At 35.9% G+C, this 15116-nt stretch overlaps 1 protein-coding gene across 16 annotated transcripts in view; it reads left to right on the top strand.

Annotated features, from left to right (window-relative positions):
- The first annotated feature begins 308 nt into the window (after nucleotides 1-308).
- Nucleotides 309-15116, top strand: part of CLC-D (chloride channel D) — a 38753-nt gene continuing 23945 nt past the window's right edge. For all 16 annotated transcript variants that reach the window (XR_016052959.1, XR_016052957.1, XR_016052958.1 and 13 more), the window contains exons 1-7: nucleotides 309-761; nucleotides 871-943; nucleotides 5694-5915; nucleotides 6023-6069; nucleotides 6172-6270; nucleotides 7946-8020; nucleotides 13583-13671. Coding sequence is in view for 6 of the 16 variants with exons in the window: in XM_088863219.1 (XP_088719345.1) it covers nucleotides 573-761; nucleotides 871-943; nucleotides 5694-5915; nucleotides 6023-6069; nucleotides 6172-6270; nucleotides 7946-8020; nucleotides 13583-13671 (794 nt within the window). In the remaining 10 variants the exon portion in view is untranslated. The remainder of the gene's footprint in view (nucleotides 762-870; nucleotides 944-5693; nucleotides 5916-6022; nucleotides 6070-6171; nucleotides 6271-7945; nucleotides 8021-13582; nucleotides 13672-15116) is intronic.

The following is a 15116-nucleotide window of genomic DNA, read 5'->3' on the forward strand; positions in this document are numbered from 1 at the left end:
TTTTAATATGGATTTTAGGACTAAATTTTTAAGGAAATGTGTAATCTCTAATATGGAAATCACGAATATAAAAAATTAAATAAATTTAAAAAATTATAAATAATAATTCTAGTAAAAAAACACTTGGACGGAGAATTTCCATTGGTTTAGATGAAACACCTGCTTCATCTATTTTGAAGACGTAGAAATGCGGTCCAGGCCGCATAAAATAAATTTCCTTAATTAAATGTTTCGCAGTTGCTTCGACTAGTGGAGTTCCCACCTTCTCTCCTCTGCCCGAAGGTGGGCATCCCTCTCAGATCTGCTTTCAATGTTTTCATCAGCGCACATCTCTCTCTCTCTCCACGACTTGTGACAAAATGATGTCCCCTGGCTTATTCCCTCTGGCAATTTCCCCTTCTCGATACTGATCGCGCAATTCCTCTCTCTCTCTCTCTCTCTCTCAAACATGTTCTTTTTCCTGAAGAGTTTTCCAGAGAGAGGCTTTTCCACGTCCCAATTCTCACCGAAAACCTTCCATTCTCGCAATTGATTCAATAATCTTAGTGCTATTCTCTCTATCAGTGGGGACCATGTATTGGAACGGTATTCAGAATGGGCTGGCGGCAGCCAGACATGCCTGGTCTCGATTGCCGGAATCCGAGTCGGGCACTACTGATGATAGAGAAAGGGATGAATTTTCTTCTCGCCAATCCACCAGTGACTCGGTAGAGAGTCTTGACTATGAAATCATTGAGAATTATGCGTACCGAGAAGAACAGGTGTTTTGATCTGAAACTTGAATTCAAGCCCCTCTGGTTTATTGTGAGTTTATGATTGACTATTTTGTTTCTAAACCTAGAATTTAATTTTGTGTTTTGGATTCTGCAGGCGCAAAGAGGGAAGCTGTATCTTAGTTATTATGTGGGGGTGAAGTGGTTGTTTTCCCTTCTCATTGGGATCGGTAAGCAATTGAATCATGTTTATGGTATTTTAGAGGGAGAACGGGAGCGTGATTATAATGTTCTAGAGAGAGAACAATACCCATCATATATTTTTTACAACATGTATTGACTGCTAACGAAATAAACAGCCAATGAAAAACACCTATGTAACTCCATTTACTTCAGACAAATTGCCCCCTGATCCTTGTCTGGCTATTTCTTCCGCTTCTTGATTAATCTCTCTATATACATGTCTAAAGCTCACATTGTTACCCACACACGGTGAAAGTTGAACAAAGTGATCTAGCACGGTCTATATTGCTTTTAAATTTTTTTTTCTCACCAACTAGAACACTTTGAAATAAATAAATAGATAACCAAAAGTTGGTCACACTTGCTGCCACTAATTATGACTTCTTTTATTTAATAAATAAAACCCACACCATGTTTAAATACTGCAAACTACAAAGCAAGAAGATGGAAGATTACCTCAACCAGACTTAGTAGTTAGTACACTCTACACTGGGATTCTTCCTCCAACGGCGCATGGGATCAATGGTTTATCTCAAATCTTTGAAGCATGGGAAAGCTTTGGCTACAACCCTTAATCAATATGAGAGCAACATGGAATATCACATAAACCAAGCCTCAATACCTTGTATGTGTGGGGTGTGCCCCCTCCATGCCCCTATTTTTAACTCAAGAAATATTTTTCTAAGGAAGAAATATTCTTCTAAGAGAGATGAGAGATGTAGAGATTTGTGGGAGAGAGGGCCTCTATTTATAGAGTTTCCAGGGGTTAGGGTTTCCTTAGGGTTAACCATCTCGATGGAGATTAGATCCAGACCATTGATCACATGAGATATGTGGGGTGAGAGATCTGAGCCATTCAATCTTTCGATCAACTATCATTATTCAAAGAATGATGCAGAACTTTATCCTTCAGCTTCCTAAACCTTTATTCTATCAAATATAAAACATGAAAAATATCAGATAATATCTATCTTTGTATAAATCTCTTTATTTATACAAATTCCTTTTAGAAGTCCAATCTCCTTAGGATTTCATAAAACATATCATGTTAGTTGTTTCCATGCCTTGCTCATTAAGGCATATCAAAACAAAAGGACAACCCACTTTAAGTGGACGTGCCACCCATGTAGACCATGGGTGGTCCCCACGTACAGCCACATGGTTCCCATATTAAATATAATTTTTAAAATTACAAAATTGATTTTTAGAATAGGAAAAATAAATTTTATTTTTCTCTGAATATTTAAATACAAAATTTATTTTTTTTGTAAAAATAAAATATCCAGAGTCTCACAAAAATTCAAATAGTCAATTTAAAAATAAAAATAATTAAAAACAAATAATTTTGATAGGAATTAGATCCGTCTAGGTCTAGGAATTTGTAATATCGCTGAAGCATTCTATCTTCTACTGTGGACTATAATCTACACTTGCTTTCTCGCTTTCTCAAACTAACCCAGCAGTTCCCATGACCCACTGATCACCACATGGGTTAATGATTGGGTTATCAAAGTCAGCAAATAGGTCAGGGGACACAATCCCAGTCTATGCATTACAAGTTCTTCCCTAGAGATGAACCCATAGTCACTTAGACTAGATTCAACCATAGTAGCTTTATGGTGCATAGGGGCATTCTCTTGCATATGTACACGCTTCACCCTCAATGCTGGTTCACTTTCCTAATACGGCTATAAGATGTACATGTCGTATAATAGTTCAGTGATGAGGCTTTGGCCCTCGTCTCTAGAGGCCAACCATCACACACAAGGGTCACACAGTCCCTTGGCTCACTCTTCTGGACAACTCCGACTCATCAAAGGATAACCCATAAATCCTCCTCTATTTTGTTCCATGCCGAGGTAATAGGGATTTTTCAACTCGACTGGCCTAACACGTCAAGCCAAGTCTGAGCATCGACAAATAGCATTTGCCTATCGTGGTCCACAAAAGACCACACTCCCATTGGGCTTATGTTCCACTATATCTGATAGTTATTACATGCACTCATACGGCCTTTAATGGCCACAGAAACCCAACGCACAGATCTTGAATTTCAAATAGTGTCGAAGCAAATTTCTGTGGCATCCTTTGTTGCCCTTTACACCATCCTATCACATTTAGTGAATCTCCTTTTGTAATGATATTTGAATAGCCATCCCCCATTAACTTCAGTCCATAACAATAATTTTCATTTCTGCTTCATTTGCTGTATCATAACCTACTGGTCGAATGTGAGAATTTGATGACTCCACATTATCTCTAACCAAACAACCCAGCCTTGCCTTGTCAGGACTTCCACACAAACTCCCATCAAGTTTGAGCTTTGCACTCCATTCTGATGGTGGAGTCCAAATTCCCCCTTACACATCACCCTACCTGACATTTAGACACAATTTGCTATTGTTTCCTAAATTCTATCAATAACTCTACTCACCTCTTATTTCTTATAATCAAATGTACGTCTTCTTCTTTCCTTCCATATCTCCTACATAATGGCCGCTCTCATATGACTTTCCCTTGTTGATGGCAGTAGTGGAATATTCAAATGATCAAGTACATTCTTGTTCTATCTAGGAAGAGGTACTTGGATGTTCATTTGCTGAAGAGCCCAATCCCACATCTCAAAAATAAATTATTAATGGTTTTTTGATCATCCTTGCATGTGATACACACACATTAGAAAATACCTTACTTTGTTTCCTAGCATGATCATACTAATTCTCTTGCAGAGGGAGAGATCATTTTCTTAATGCAAATCATGGGAATTTCTGAACTTTATTGTTCCGTGCTTAATTGGATGGTAACGAATTTGCATGGCCATCATTACTTTTAGAGCAGTAAACAGGTCGGATCCGGAATCTAGTAAAGGACCCGTGAGGTCCACTCCCCCACTACAACCACACACACACATTTATAGCACGGTCAAGTCAAGGCAGACCTGAATAGTCCGTTTGCACCCTGACCCGGCCCACCGGATCTAGCTTTTGGGACGAAAACAAATTCGATTAACACGCCTATTTACTTTGGCTGACAAATCTGCAGTTGTACCATGATGGTTGGGTGGAATTTGGGAAGACGTTTCTTGACCATTAAACTATCCTAAAGGAGAAAACTTGTTTATTACAGCATTCATTTCTCACAAATGTCTCTTATACCTCTTGGATGCAAATATGGAGGCTGATGTGTTGGTGAGCTATGGTGTACCTTGGAATGCCATTCTATGGCATTTCTTGCTACCATATGCGCCTCTGCCATCTATTTTGTCCTCTTTTATCCTTTGAATTTCCCTATACTTCCATGTTGTTTCTATCATATAATTGTATTAGCCGTCGAAAATTATTTCATGTTGCAAAAGGAAGTTAGTTAGATGTTCAAGTTAGTTATTTCATGATCATAATGACCTTTTCTCACCATTTCCATTTTATCAATTGTGGCAAAGCGGTTGGTTAGCAGAGGCGCCTCTGCTACCATTTTATCAATGGCATTTCTTGCTACCATTTTATCAATTGAAGGCTTTAGCCATCCAACTCCTAGTGACAATTTGGATGGTAGAGAGTGTGTTATTTTAGTGAAAAGAGTGGAAAGGATCGGGTTGTTGGGCATGCTACAGTGTGTTATTTTTAGTGAAGAGAGTGGATAGGATGTAGCTGTGTGGGAGTTGGATCCTTCAGAAAATTTTCTATTGTAATCCAAAATACAAAGTACATGTTCCTTAATGAAAAAATGAGGATACTTTTCCTTTAAGGAGTTCTGGAAGGAGAGTTCAAGAAGAATATCAGCTTTCTTTTGGCTCAAGTATAAAGATAAAAGTCATTCTTACTGGTGAACGGCTTCATTTGGATGACTATCATTAACATGTGACTTTTTTCTGTAGGAAGGATAATCACCTTCTCACTTTCTTATATTTGAAAAGGAAATAAAGAAAGGACAACCTCCTCCTCTTTAACTTATCCCATCTAATTCGCTTACTTTCAAACCCTTCAAAGCTACATGATACCTAACAACAGCGCAACATTGATGACTCATTTTCCATTTAATTATAGAACATTGCAGAAAACAGAAAATTAGGAGGCTAGCAACCCCATTTTCAAACTCCCACTATGGTTTCCTTGAAATGCATGATGGTCAGATAATTGGATGACTCGGATCAAAACTATGCAAATCCAGATACTAAGATCAGCAGGGCAAAGAGATACACCTACCTGCTCTAGAAAGTTTGTCAAGTACACTGTCCTCATTGTTGAAGCTAAAGCTTAACAACATCTAAAAAAAGACCATGTAGCACATTTTAAAGTTTTGAATCTCTTCTGCCTCTTCATTGGAATCTCCTATACTATCAGGGTCCAGTTCAGACCACCTTCCACCTCAGAAAAGTGGAAAAACACTTACCATTTTCGTATTCTTAGTCCCCGGTGCCGGCTCCCACCTTCATACATACCCCTCTTCCTGGCATCCATCCATAGCTGAAAGTGTGTCCCTTTCTGATCGAGCTATCACACATAAAGTATAATAGCTGCAAACCTTCCTTCACGGCCTTATGCTACAGTAATCTGGTTTTTCATCTAGAGAATATTGTGTCATGAATATGCTGTCATATTTCATAGATTATCCTTTGTACATTGATTTTCCCATTTGCAGCTAGCTTTCGTGGTTCTGTTAGTTTGTTTGCAAATCCTACTTGCTCTTGACTGAATGTTTGTGTCCTTTTTTCTTGCTTACATTCTGATCTATTTACAGGCACAGGACTAGCTGCAGTTTTTATCAATCTAGCTGTTGAGAACTTCGCTGGTTGGAAGTTTGCAGCGACACTTTCTATAAATCAACATTCATACTTTGCGGGTTTCATTGTTTATGCATTCTCCAACCTGGCTTTGGTCTTTTCTTCTGTTTTCATTGTCACGCACTTTGCGCCGGCTGCTGCAGGTTCTGGTATTCCTGAAATTAAGGGATACTTAAATGGTAAGCTTTAATTTGTTTATTCATGCGTTTCAGCGGTTTATCAAGTAATTGCTGCCTTTGATAGGAACTTGTTAATGATCTCTGATAAGTCTGATATACCTGAGCAGGTATTGATACCCCTGGAATTCTTCTTTTCAGAACACTAATTGGGAAGGTCTGAGTGTGTATTATTTTTATTATTGCTTTGTTTGTTGAATTTTTTTTGGCTCGTGGCTTTACTTATCTAAGGCTATCTTCATTAATTCTTGTTCTATAGATATTTGGAAGCATTGGTTCGGTGGGAGGTGGTCTGGCTCTTGGCAAAGAAGGTCCTCTTGTCCACACAGGGGCTTGTATTGCTTCTCTGCTTGGACAAGTAAATACATATTACTTAGCTTGCTCCAGTGAAATACAAGTACTTAATTCTATTAAAAAAAATATAACTGGTAGATTATTATGGAGGCCTTGATCAATTTACCATCCTAAGAAAACTACACTGTGCTTTTAGATGCATCTCTTTTTCCCCATAATGACCATGCTTCTAGATGCATCAGAATACAAAACTGTGATTCTAGATGCATGAAGTCCATTACTTGTTTCTGAGAAGTGTTCCATCTATTAATTCTCGCATAACAGGGCCTATTTACATGTTTGTGCTATTAACTTGTACTTTTTTTTATAGTTTTTTTGTTGTTTATGAAGATATCCCCTGAAGTGTTTGAAAGTTCGTCTATGTTACTTATCCAAATTGAGATAAACTTCAAGGCTATGCGAATTACATTTGTTCCCTAGGACTGTCAGTGTATGAGCCTGGTGTTGTCTATTAAGCCTTTGCTCATGAGGAGGACATGGTGGAGCACTCCTCTATTTGCTTGTTTGTATTGGTGTTTACTTGGGATGGCTGGAACAACTAAGCCATGAAACTATGTTAACCATGCTCTCTACTAAGTATTTGGTTTATGGAGAAGGAACAATGTGCCTTTCTGTGGAAGATCATTGAGTTGTAACACTTGATCATGGTTAGATGCCATCATGGGCTTAACTGTGACTGGTAATGGTCGGCACTGAAAGCTCAAACATTTGGGACTTTTTGAAAGATCACGAGCCTTTCATTGTTCTAAATGGAATCAAGAAGAAGAAGAAAATGAAGGCCTTTGCTAGTTCCGAGGGCCCTGTTGGCTACAGGGAACATTGGCATGGCTCCTGTGCAAACATTTGTCGACTATTTCTCCAAAGAAAAGGAAAAAAAAAAAAATCTTGTTTGTTCCATGGGGGATATAGACATAGTTGATTTTTCTGCTCTATGTTGTCATGACTCTGTCCACATCAATTGAAAGAGTGGCTGGATCTAAGGGTGCAACTGAGAGGGGTTGAAGGGAGGATCAGCTTGATGACGGAGAGGAAGCGTAATAGGAGGAGCATAAAAAATTGATGGGATGTTAACCCCTCCTACTTTTTTAATTATTGAAGTGTTCATGGGTAATTTTTTTAATTATTGAAGTGTAGGCATAAATTGAACGCCTATTGGTAAACATGAGGGTCTTAATCCAAGGAAAGCTGGGAGTCTTACCTATTGACAAATCCTTAACAAAAAAAGGTGCTTGTGTGTGTGCATGTGTGCGTGTGCTAAGTTTTATCTTATAGCGTTTTGATTGTTGGTCATAGATCTTGGCTTTGATAGTTGTCTTTTGTCATCCATGTAGTTAAACTAGTCCTTTTCTAAAGCATCTTAGGAATTTCTTGAATACAATAAGAATGAGAAATGATCTATTTACTTATTCCTGTTTGGTGGAGAGGTGCAAAGTCTCCTAGGTGGCATAATTTTATTCATTTGGTTAATGCATGCCTTAGTGCATTTGTACATATCTTGCTTATACTTTTAACCTGAGGGGTTTGCCTTAGTTAAGATGCATGCTTTGAGATGATCTAGCTGATGCTTGTAACTACTTTGATCTGCAGTGCCTTTGGGATCATCTTTTTGCCATGTCATGTTGAATTTGGTTCATTGTGAGGTAGTCATCCAATTCTTACAATTATGAATTCATATGCAGGGTGGATCCACTAAGTATCATATTAGCTCAAGATGGCTTCAAGTGTTCAAGACTGATCGAGATCGCCGTGATCTTGTTAGTACTCTCCACGTCTTCAATTTCTCATTGCTACATGTGTGAAACTGCACTTATGAAATGTGCTTGGGAATTAACATTTCAGGAAAACTTGATTTCGAAGTAACCTGCATCTGCCCTTTTAACCATATACTTCATTGAAAGCTAACTATTCGCTTCTCTGAACTTGATGATTTGTTTTGTATACTTTTGTATTCCTTCTGATCAGTTGCTGTCAAGCCACTTCTGTCGTAGTGTTTGTTTTGTCGAAGATTCTAATGTTTATATACTACCTAGTTTTTTCTGATTGTGCCCTGATTGATAGAAAGCTTGGACCTTTTCAATGCCATTAGTAATAACGAAAGTTGGAACTACGTGTGAATTTTCATGGAGGTGTACGGGATATGTAATATTTTTGTATCGTTGGCCTTGGTTGTTTATTTTGCATTATTTTGGTCTTTTCCCCTTGCAAGGATAATATTTTTTTCTTTAATACATGGCCATATAGATTCACATTCTATAATCCAGTTGTCTTTATCGATATTGTATAATATTCATCGGTAAAAATGTGCTTTTTTTTTTGTGAACTACTATTTGCCTCTTCTATAAACTCGATATGCTTGTTTCTTTTTAAGCTTGTAGCTTGAACCTGAGCTTAGACTTTTATTGTCATATATATATAGATAGATAGCTAGGAAAAGTCTTCCCAACACCTATAGGCGAAAATGAACAGTGATTTCGCCTACCCTTATCATCGTTCAAAGTTCTACGTATGGTCACGATTTTTCGGTAGTGTTTCATTTTTCATTTTTTTTCTACAAATCAGAATGACCTGAAATTTGGAGCTTGTGTACATCTTAGTGAGGTGCACTTAATAAAAAAAAAAAAAAAAAAATTCGCGAAAAACAAATTGATTAAAATACCCCCAAAACTTTTTAGGGGTATTTTGGTCAAATTGTTTCATGTAAAATATTTTTTTGATATTTTTTGGAGATTCTCCTATTTTTGATGAACACACACTACAAATTTCAGGTCATTCCGATCTGTAGAAAAACAAGAAAAATGAAACACTACCGGACAAACCTGACCGTGCGATGAATTTTGGACGGTGATGAGAGTAGGCGAAATCATTGTTCACATTTGCCTATAGGCGTCGGGAAGAGTTTTCCTATATATATATGGAAGATACTACATGTGCCTATAGGCGAAAATGAACAATGATTTCGCCTACCCTCATCACTATCTAAACTTCATCGCACGGTCATAATTGTCTGGTAGTGTTTCATTTTTTAATTTTTTTCTACAAATCCAAATTACTTGAAATTTGGAGCGTGTGTATATCTTAGTGAGACACACCTAATAAAAATAAGAAAAAAGAATTCGCAAAATATAAATTGACCAAAATAGCCCAGTAAATTTTTGGTGGTATTTTGGTCAATTTATATTTTACGAATTATTTGTTTTATGTTTTTATTAGATGCGCCTCACTAAGATGTACACACGCTCCAAATTTCAGATCATTCTGATTAGTAAAAAAAAGAAAAAGAAAATTGAAACACTACCGGACAACTGTGACCGTGCGATGAAATTTGGATGTTGATGAAGGTAGGTGAAATCACTGTTCATTTTCGCTTATAGGCGTTTTTTAGTATCTTCCATATATATATATATATATTTATATCAGTGGTTTAAAAAACGGATCGGTGCCCCGGATCGGGCACTCCAAAAACCCATCTGGATCGGTGAATCGGCGATACGGATCAGGAATTGGCTGAATCGGTTGGATTAAGCTTTAAAAAAATTCCAAAAAAAGTATTAAAATTCGTTATAAATATTATCTTTTAGGAATCCAATAAGAAATGAGGGTACTACATTATTAACTTTTATTTTTTTCATCAATTTGTGAATATTGAGATGCTCTTTCCCTGTATAAACTTATGTTAACCATTAAATTCGCATCACATAAAAGAAAAATCATAGAATTATCATGGATAAAATATATAAATATATATGGACTATAATAAAGAGTAGACTAAATCAATGAAAGAATGGCCATTAAAATCTCGTTTTGGTGAAAAACCCTAATCCGCTAAAAAAACCCAAATTATTACAGCCTAACTAACTATAATCCAAAATTATTACAACATAACTAATTATAATATTATAGACTGAAATTATAATTATTAGTTTAAATTTTATAATTATTTTATTAGACAAATAATAACAAATTAAAAATATTTTATAATATTTTCTAATTTAAAATGATTGACAACTGTAAGAAAAATAGTACATTACATGATTTATAATGTAAAAAGTAATAAATAAAATAAAAGGTTTGGTTATCAATTTAAAAATTAATAAAATGAGAACAAAATTTGAAAATAACACTTTAAATTTCAAAAATTTAATTTTTTAGGTTTCTATAATAAATTTAGTGAAAGAGATTGTTAGTAGAAAGAGGGAGATTTCAAATAGATTAAACTTTTATTTTTCATTTTTTTATGCCTTTCATTCTATTTACAAAAGTAATTATACCACTATATACAACAAAAATTAACTGCTATACAAAAAATTGACTTTTTTATTTTTCATATTTTTATGCCTTTTATATTATTTACAAAAATAATTATACCACTATATACAACAAATATTGACTATTATACAACAAAAATTAATATAATATGTAACGCCCAAGGGGATTCGACCTTGGGACGTCAAAGAAAATAGCGGAGGTCATAACCATCACGCCTCCTCGCCGCATGTGATTATATGCTGCCTATTAATAGAATAAATTTACATTCTGTTTTCATTTAATGATGTTTGGGAATTATCCCACATCGAAGGATGGGTATTCAACTTTGCTATATAAATAACTATGTAATATGATATGAAGCATACGCACGGAAACACTAGGGCAACCCTACGTGTGATATGTGCCACGTGATTTTTTTGCACGTGTCCGCGTGTCCGTATCAGAGTGGTGACGTCAGCACGTGTTTGTGTAGAATCGGAGTGGTGGCGTTAGAACCGCCGGTTTATGATGTCATCGGGTGGTTCACTATTTAAAATCGTTTAAAACCGCTCGGTTCTCTCTAGACACGGGTGGTTTCGTGTATTATGCTAGAATCGAAACGGGGCTGCCGATTCCCGTGTCAAACCGGGCGCGTCCGGTTCGACTCGCCGACTTTTCAAACACTGATATATATATTTATGAGCTTAAAATATTGGCTCGTGAATACATTATATATATATATATATATATATATATATATATATATATATGAGCTTATCTTGAATACATTATTGGAATACATGTAATGTTTGTTCTTTTTTTTTGGGTGAGTCAGTGGGGAGAGGGCCCCCACGCTTGGTAGGAATTGAGCCTAGGGGCCTTGCAAATCGTCAAGCTCTAACCAATTAAGCCTAGGCTCTTTTCCTATGTAATTTTTGTTCTAATGTTGCAAAATACATTATTTTGATAAGTATATTGAGGTGGAGCCGTGGAGCATCATAGGGTTATGATTATTGAAGTTACTTTATGACTTGGGAGATATCATATTACTCTCTGATCGTATGGGTTAGTGATGGTTTGAGTTCCACCATGTCCCTCAAATCCTATATCCAAGTTTTAAAACAAACGATTTGGACCATGGTTCACTACAGACTAAATCTGTGTCAACTCAGTAACATTTGGTTGATTATTAAGGGAATTGGCAAAGTTTTATTGCACGTTGGCCAACTCGGCCTTGACCCAAAGCAATTCAATGAGTCCCAAGCTCAACTTGCCATGTATTAGAACACTACCTCTAGTTCGCTCTCATATTTGCAAAGTTTTACCTTGATTGGACAGATTCTATGAAAGTTATGGATTTAGTTTGTCCTTCCATTTTGACACTTAGCAGGAGTAACACATTTACATGAAATGATCTATTTCTGTTGCCTCTTGGCTGAATAGCATGCGAAGGAGTTCAAAATATGAGAAGAGTTTTATATCTGTTTACTAGAAATTCTCTAGACCAGCTTGGTTTGAAGCACCACAATGTATTTAAGTGACTTTCTTTCAATATTTATCAGATCAGATGCCATATGTACTGGACAAAAAGCTAAGTAAGTCACGGAGTTAATGTTTTCTAAAGCTTCTCTATACCAGTTCCGGTTTAATACCCCAGTGAAACTTAGTGGAACTCTTTGCGTTAATTTTTAGGTTTTTGTTTAAACTTTTTAGGTTTTTGTTTTAATTCTTACACTATTCCAACTGGGCATTCTGAAAATGAAAAATGCATGGCTATTAAATCATGCTGTTTTCACTTGTTTTTTGGATTTAATTAGAAAAAGTAGATGATTGAGTCAGAGAATTTTTATTTGGTCCTTCTGTTGGTTGTTTGCTGATTCCATTGATGCATTTCTATCCCCTTCTCTGTACTTCACAAGGATTGCCAGACAATTTGAACAGGGCAGGTTGTTTCTATCTACTGTACCCTACATGCATTCTTGCATAGATTTTCATTGTAATACTGCGAGAGTAGCATAGCTGCTCTAATTTGAAGCTTTTTATGTAATCATATGAGCACATCACTTTGAGATTCTTCAATTATCTTTTGACATGCACAGTATCCTAATTTATATCTAATGGTGTTAGTTTTCATTAGAAGGATTTTGAATAATGTAAATATACAGAAATCTAATTCACAACTCCTTCAAAAGAAAGAAAAATAATGTACTATATGCATCAAAAGTTACCATAAGATCTTAGGCGTTGCTTTGAGTTAATCCTAGAGATTCTTTGATTTAACAATGGAGTTCCTCAACAACATCTAATATTGTTTTGCATAAGCAGCAGAATCGATGTAAGCCATTTGGACTAGGATTTGGGTAGTGAGAGAAAAAGGGAGTGAGGGACTTTGTTTAATTTGGTAAAGAGCGAAAGAGGAATTATGGTATTTTGGTTTAGTAGAGAGAGAAGACTTAAAAGAGTTATTGAGTTAGATCAGAGAGGAACACCAATGATATTTGCCATAAAGGAGAGATGGGATTTATGATTTCTGCCATTGAAGAGAAAGGCGATGATGAGTGAGAAAAATTTGAAAAATTAAAATTTATTATTAATCAGGGAATTTTTGGAACTCAATTGTGAAATATTAAAGAATTGGTATCATTGAAACTTGAAAGAAAACTGAAGCCTGGGAGCAATAACAATAAATGTAAAGCAAAGGTGGCATCTTTGGAGTTATTACAAATGTTGGGGGCAAAAGTGAGGTATTCCTTAGTGAATATAAACAGAAAAGATGGAAAGTGTGGAGGTATTACATTTTCCAATGCTTACCCTCTTATGGTTTATTATGGCTTATCCAAAGGAAAATACTGATAATGATGATTTGTTATTAGAAAAGTGAAGCTAATGTATTGTGATTTGGTTGTTTGCTCGTCATGTATTAGTTTCAATATTTTCTGGGAATCAGATATTTTACATTCTTGAATGATTACTAATCTTCTACATCTTGTAATAATATTGCCATTAGTTGAATGATTTTTCTGCGTATCATTTTCTTGCCTAAATAGTACTTATTGTGGTTATTTTGGAAGGTCACCTGTGGGTGCGCTGCTGGTGTTGCTGCTGCTTTTAGAGCTCCGGTCGGGGGGGTATTGTTTGCTCTGGAGGAGGTCACATCTTGGTGAGGAATTGCTACCTTCTGTGGACATGCATGTGTATATGTGTCAGTGTCACAAATGACAAAACTTGAAGTGCGATGTAGTCTGTTAACCAAGTTGCATATTGTCAATAAGATGCATATGTTTTTTCTGGAGCTGTTTCTTGAGAATCATGCATTCTTGATGACTAAGAACAGGATTTAGTCAGGTCTTTGAACCAAAATTTTGGGAGATGGGAGCAGGTAAGGGAGCAAAGGATCATTGCCTTTTGGAATTTCCCTAGTTTGGGAGCACCATGGCAGTGCCTGTACATTAAATAGACAGAAATTGAGACTTTTTTTTTAAAAATAAGATTAAACAATTTTTTCAAATAATTTAGGTGCAACATTATGTAGAAATATATTTATTATACTAGAAATAAAATTACTCAATAAAATTCGAGATTTAATTGAGTCTTCTCATATAGAATTTCTTCCCGTCTATAGAGCCACTTATTTGATCTTACATTTTAAATGGTAATACATGATGTTATTTCTGCCAAAATCATATATAAGTCCTTTCCTTTTCATCTCATATCCCCAATAAGAGCTATAGCATAAGGTAGAAAGAGCAAATAAAAAAAAAATATTGAGAGAGAGAGAGAGAGAGAGAGAGAGAGAGAGAGAGAGAGAGAGAGAGAGAGAGAGCTGGGAAAGAGGTTATTCTCCCTCTTGTACACATTTTATTTTTAAATGATGGGTGAAAATCCCATAACCATTTGTGAAAAAGTTAGACTCACCGTTCCCTGCATTAAATACAATTTTGGGATTGTTGAATTTAAAATTTTCTCATTTTGATTGATGTATATTTAAGAATCTTGAAAGAATTCATGGAATGTGAATTTGAGTAATTAGTGTTTTCTTCTTTATTGATAATGCATATATTGCTCTCCCTTTTTTGTTGGATCTGCGTAATATTCATTTATTGCTTCTGTCCCTTTAAATATATGAAGAATATGGGTGTGTTGACTTGTTGACCAACCCCTATTGGATTGGGATTGCTTTCCCCCCAACATATGAATTCGATCAGACCGCGATCTACTCTTGGAGAGCCAAGTTGCATTCCTGGAGCGGGATTGCCCCCCATGTTAGTGGATCGTTGTAACTAAATTTTGAACTACCTTGGTTGGAATTGAGGTGTCTGTAAGATTTCAGAGGTTTTCTACGAAATGGTTGTGCTTGAAATTTTCGTGCTAGGCTCAAAGCCTATGGTTTATTTGATGCATCTTTAGCTGCATTTATGTTTTATGTGGATTGGGTTATTTCTTTAGAAGTACTATTCGTTGATATATATTAGTGATCATTTGATTTCTATGTACTATGTATGAGCATTTAAATCTTTAGATAAAGCACATGGTCATTGTGGTTTTGGGCCAAAAATTGCAGATCTTTTGGTTCTCAAGAAAAGACAAATTTGGCTACCAATCATG

This window comes from Amborella trichopoda, chromosome 3 (genome assembly GCF_054954075.1).
Source record: "Amborella trichopoda isolate Santa Cruz 75 chromosome 3, AtrichopodaSantaCruz75HAP2 v2.0, whole genome shotgun sequence".
Lineage (NCBI taxonomy): Eukaryota > Viridiplantae > Streptophyta > Magnoliopsida > Amborellales > Amborellaceae > Amborella > Amborella trichopoda.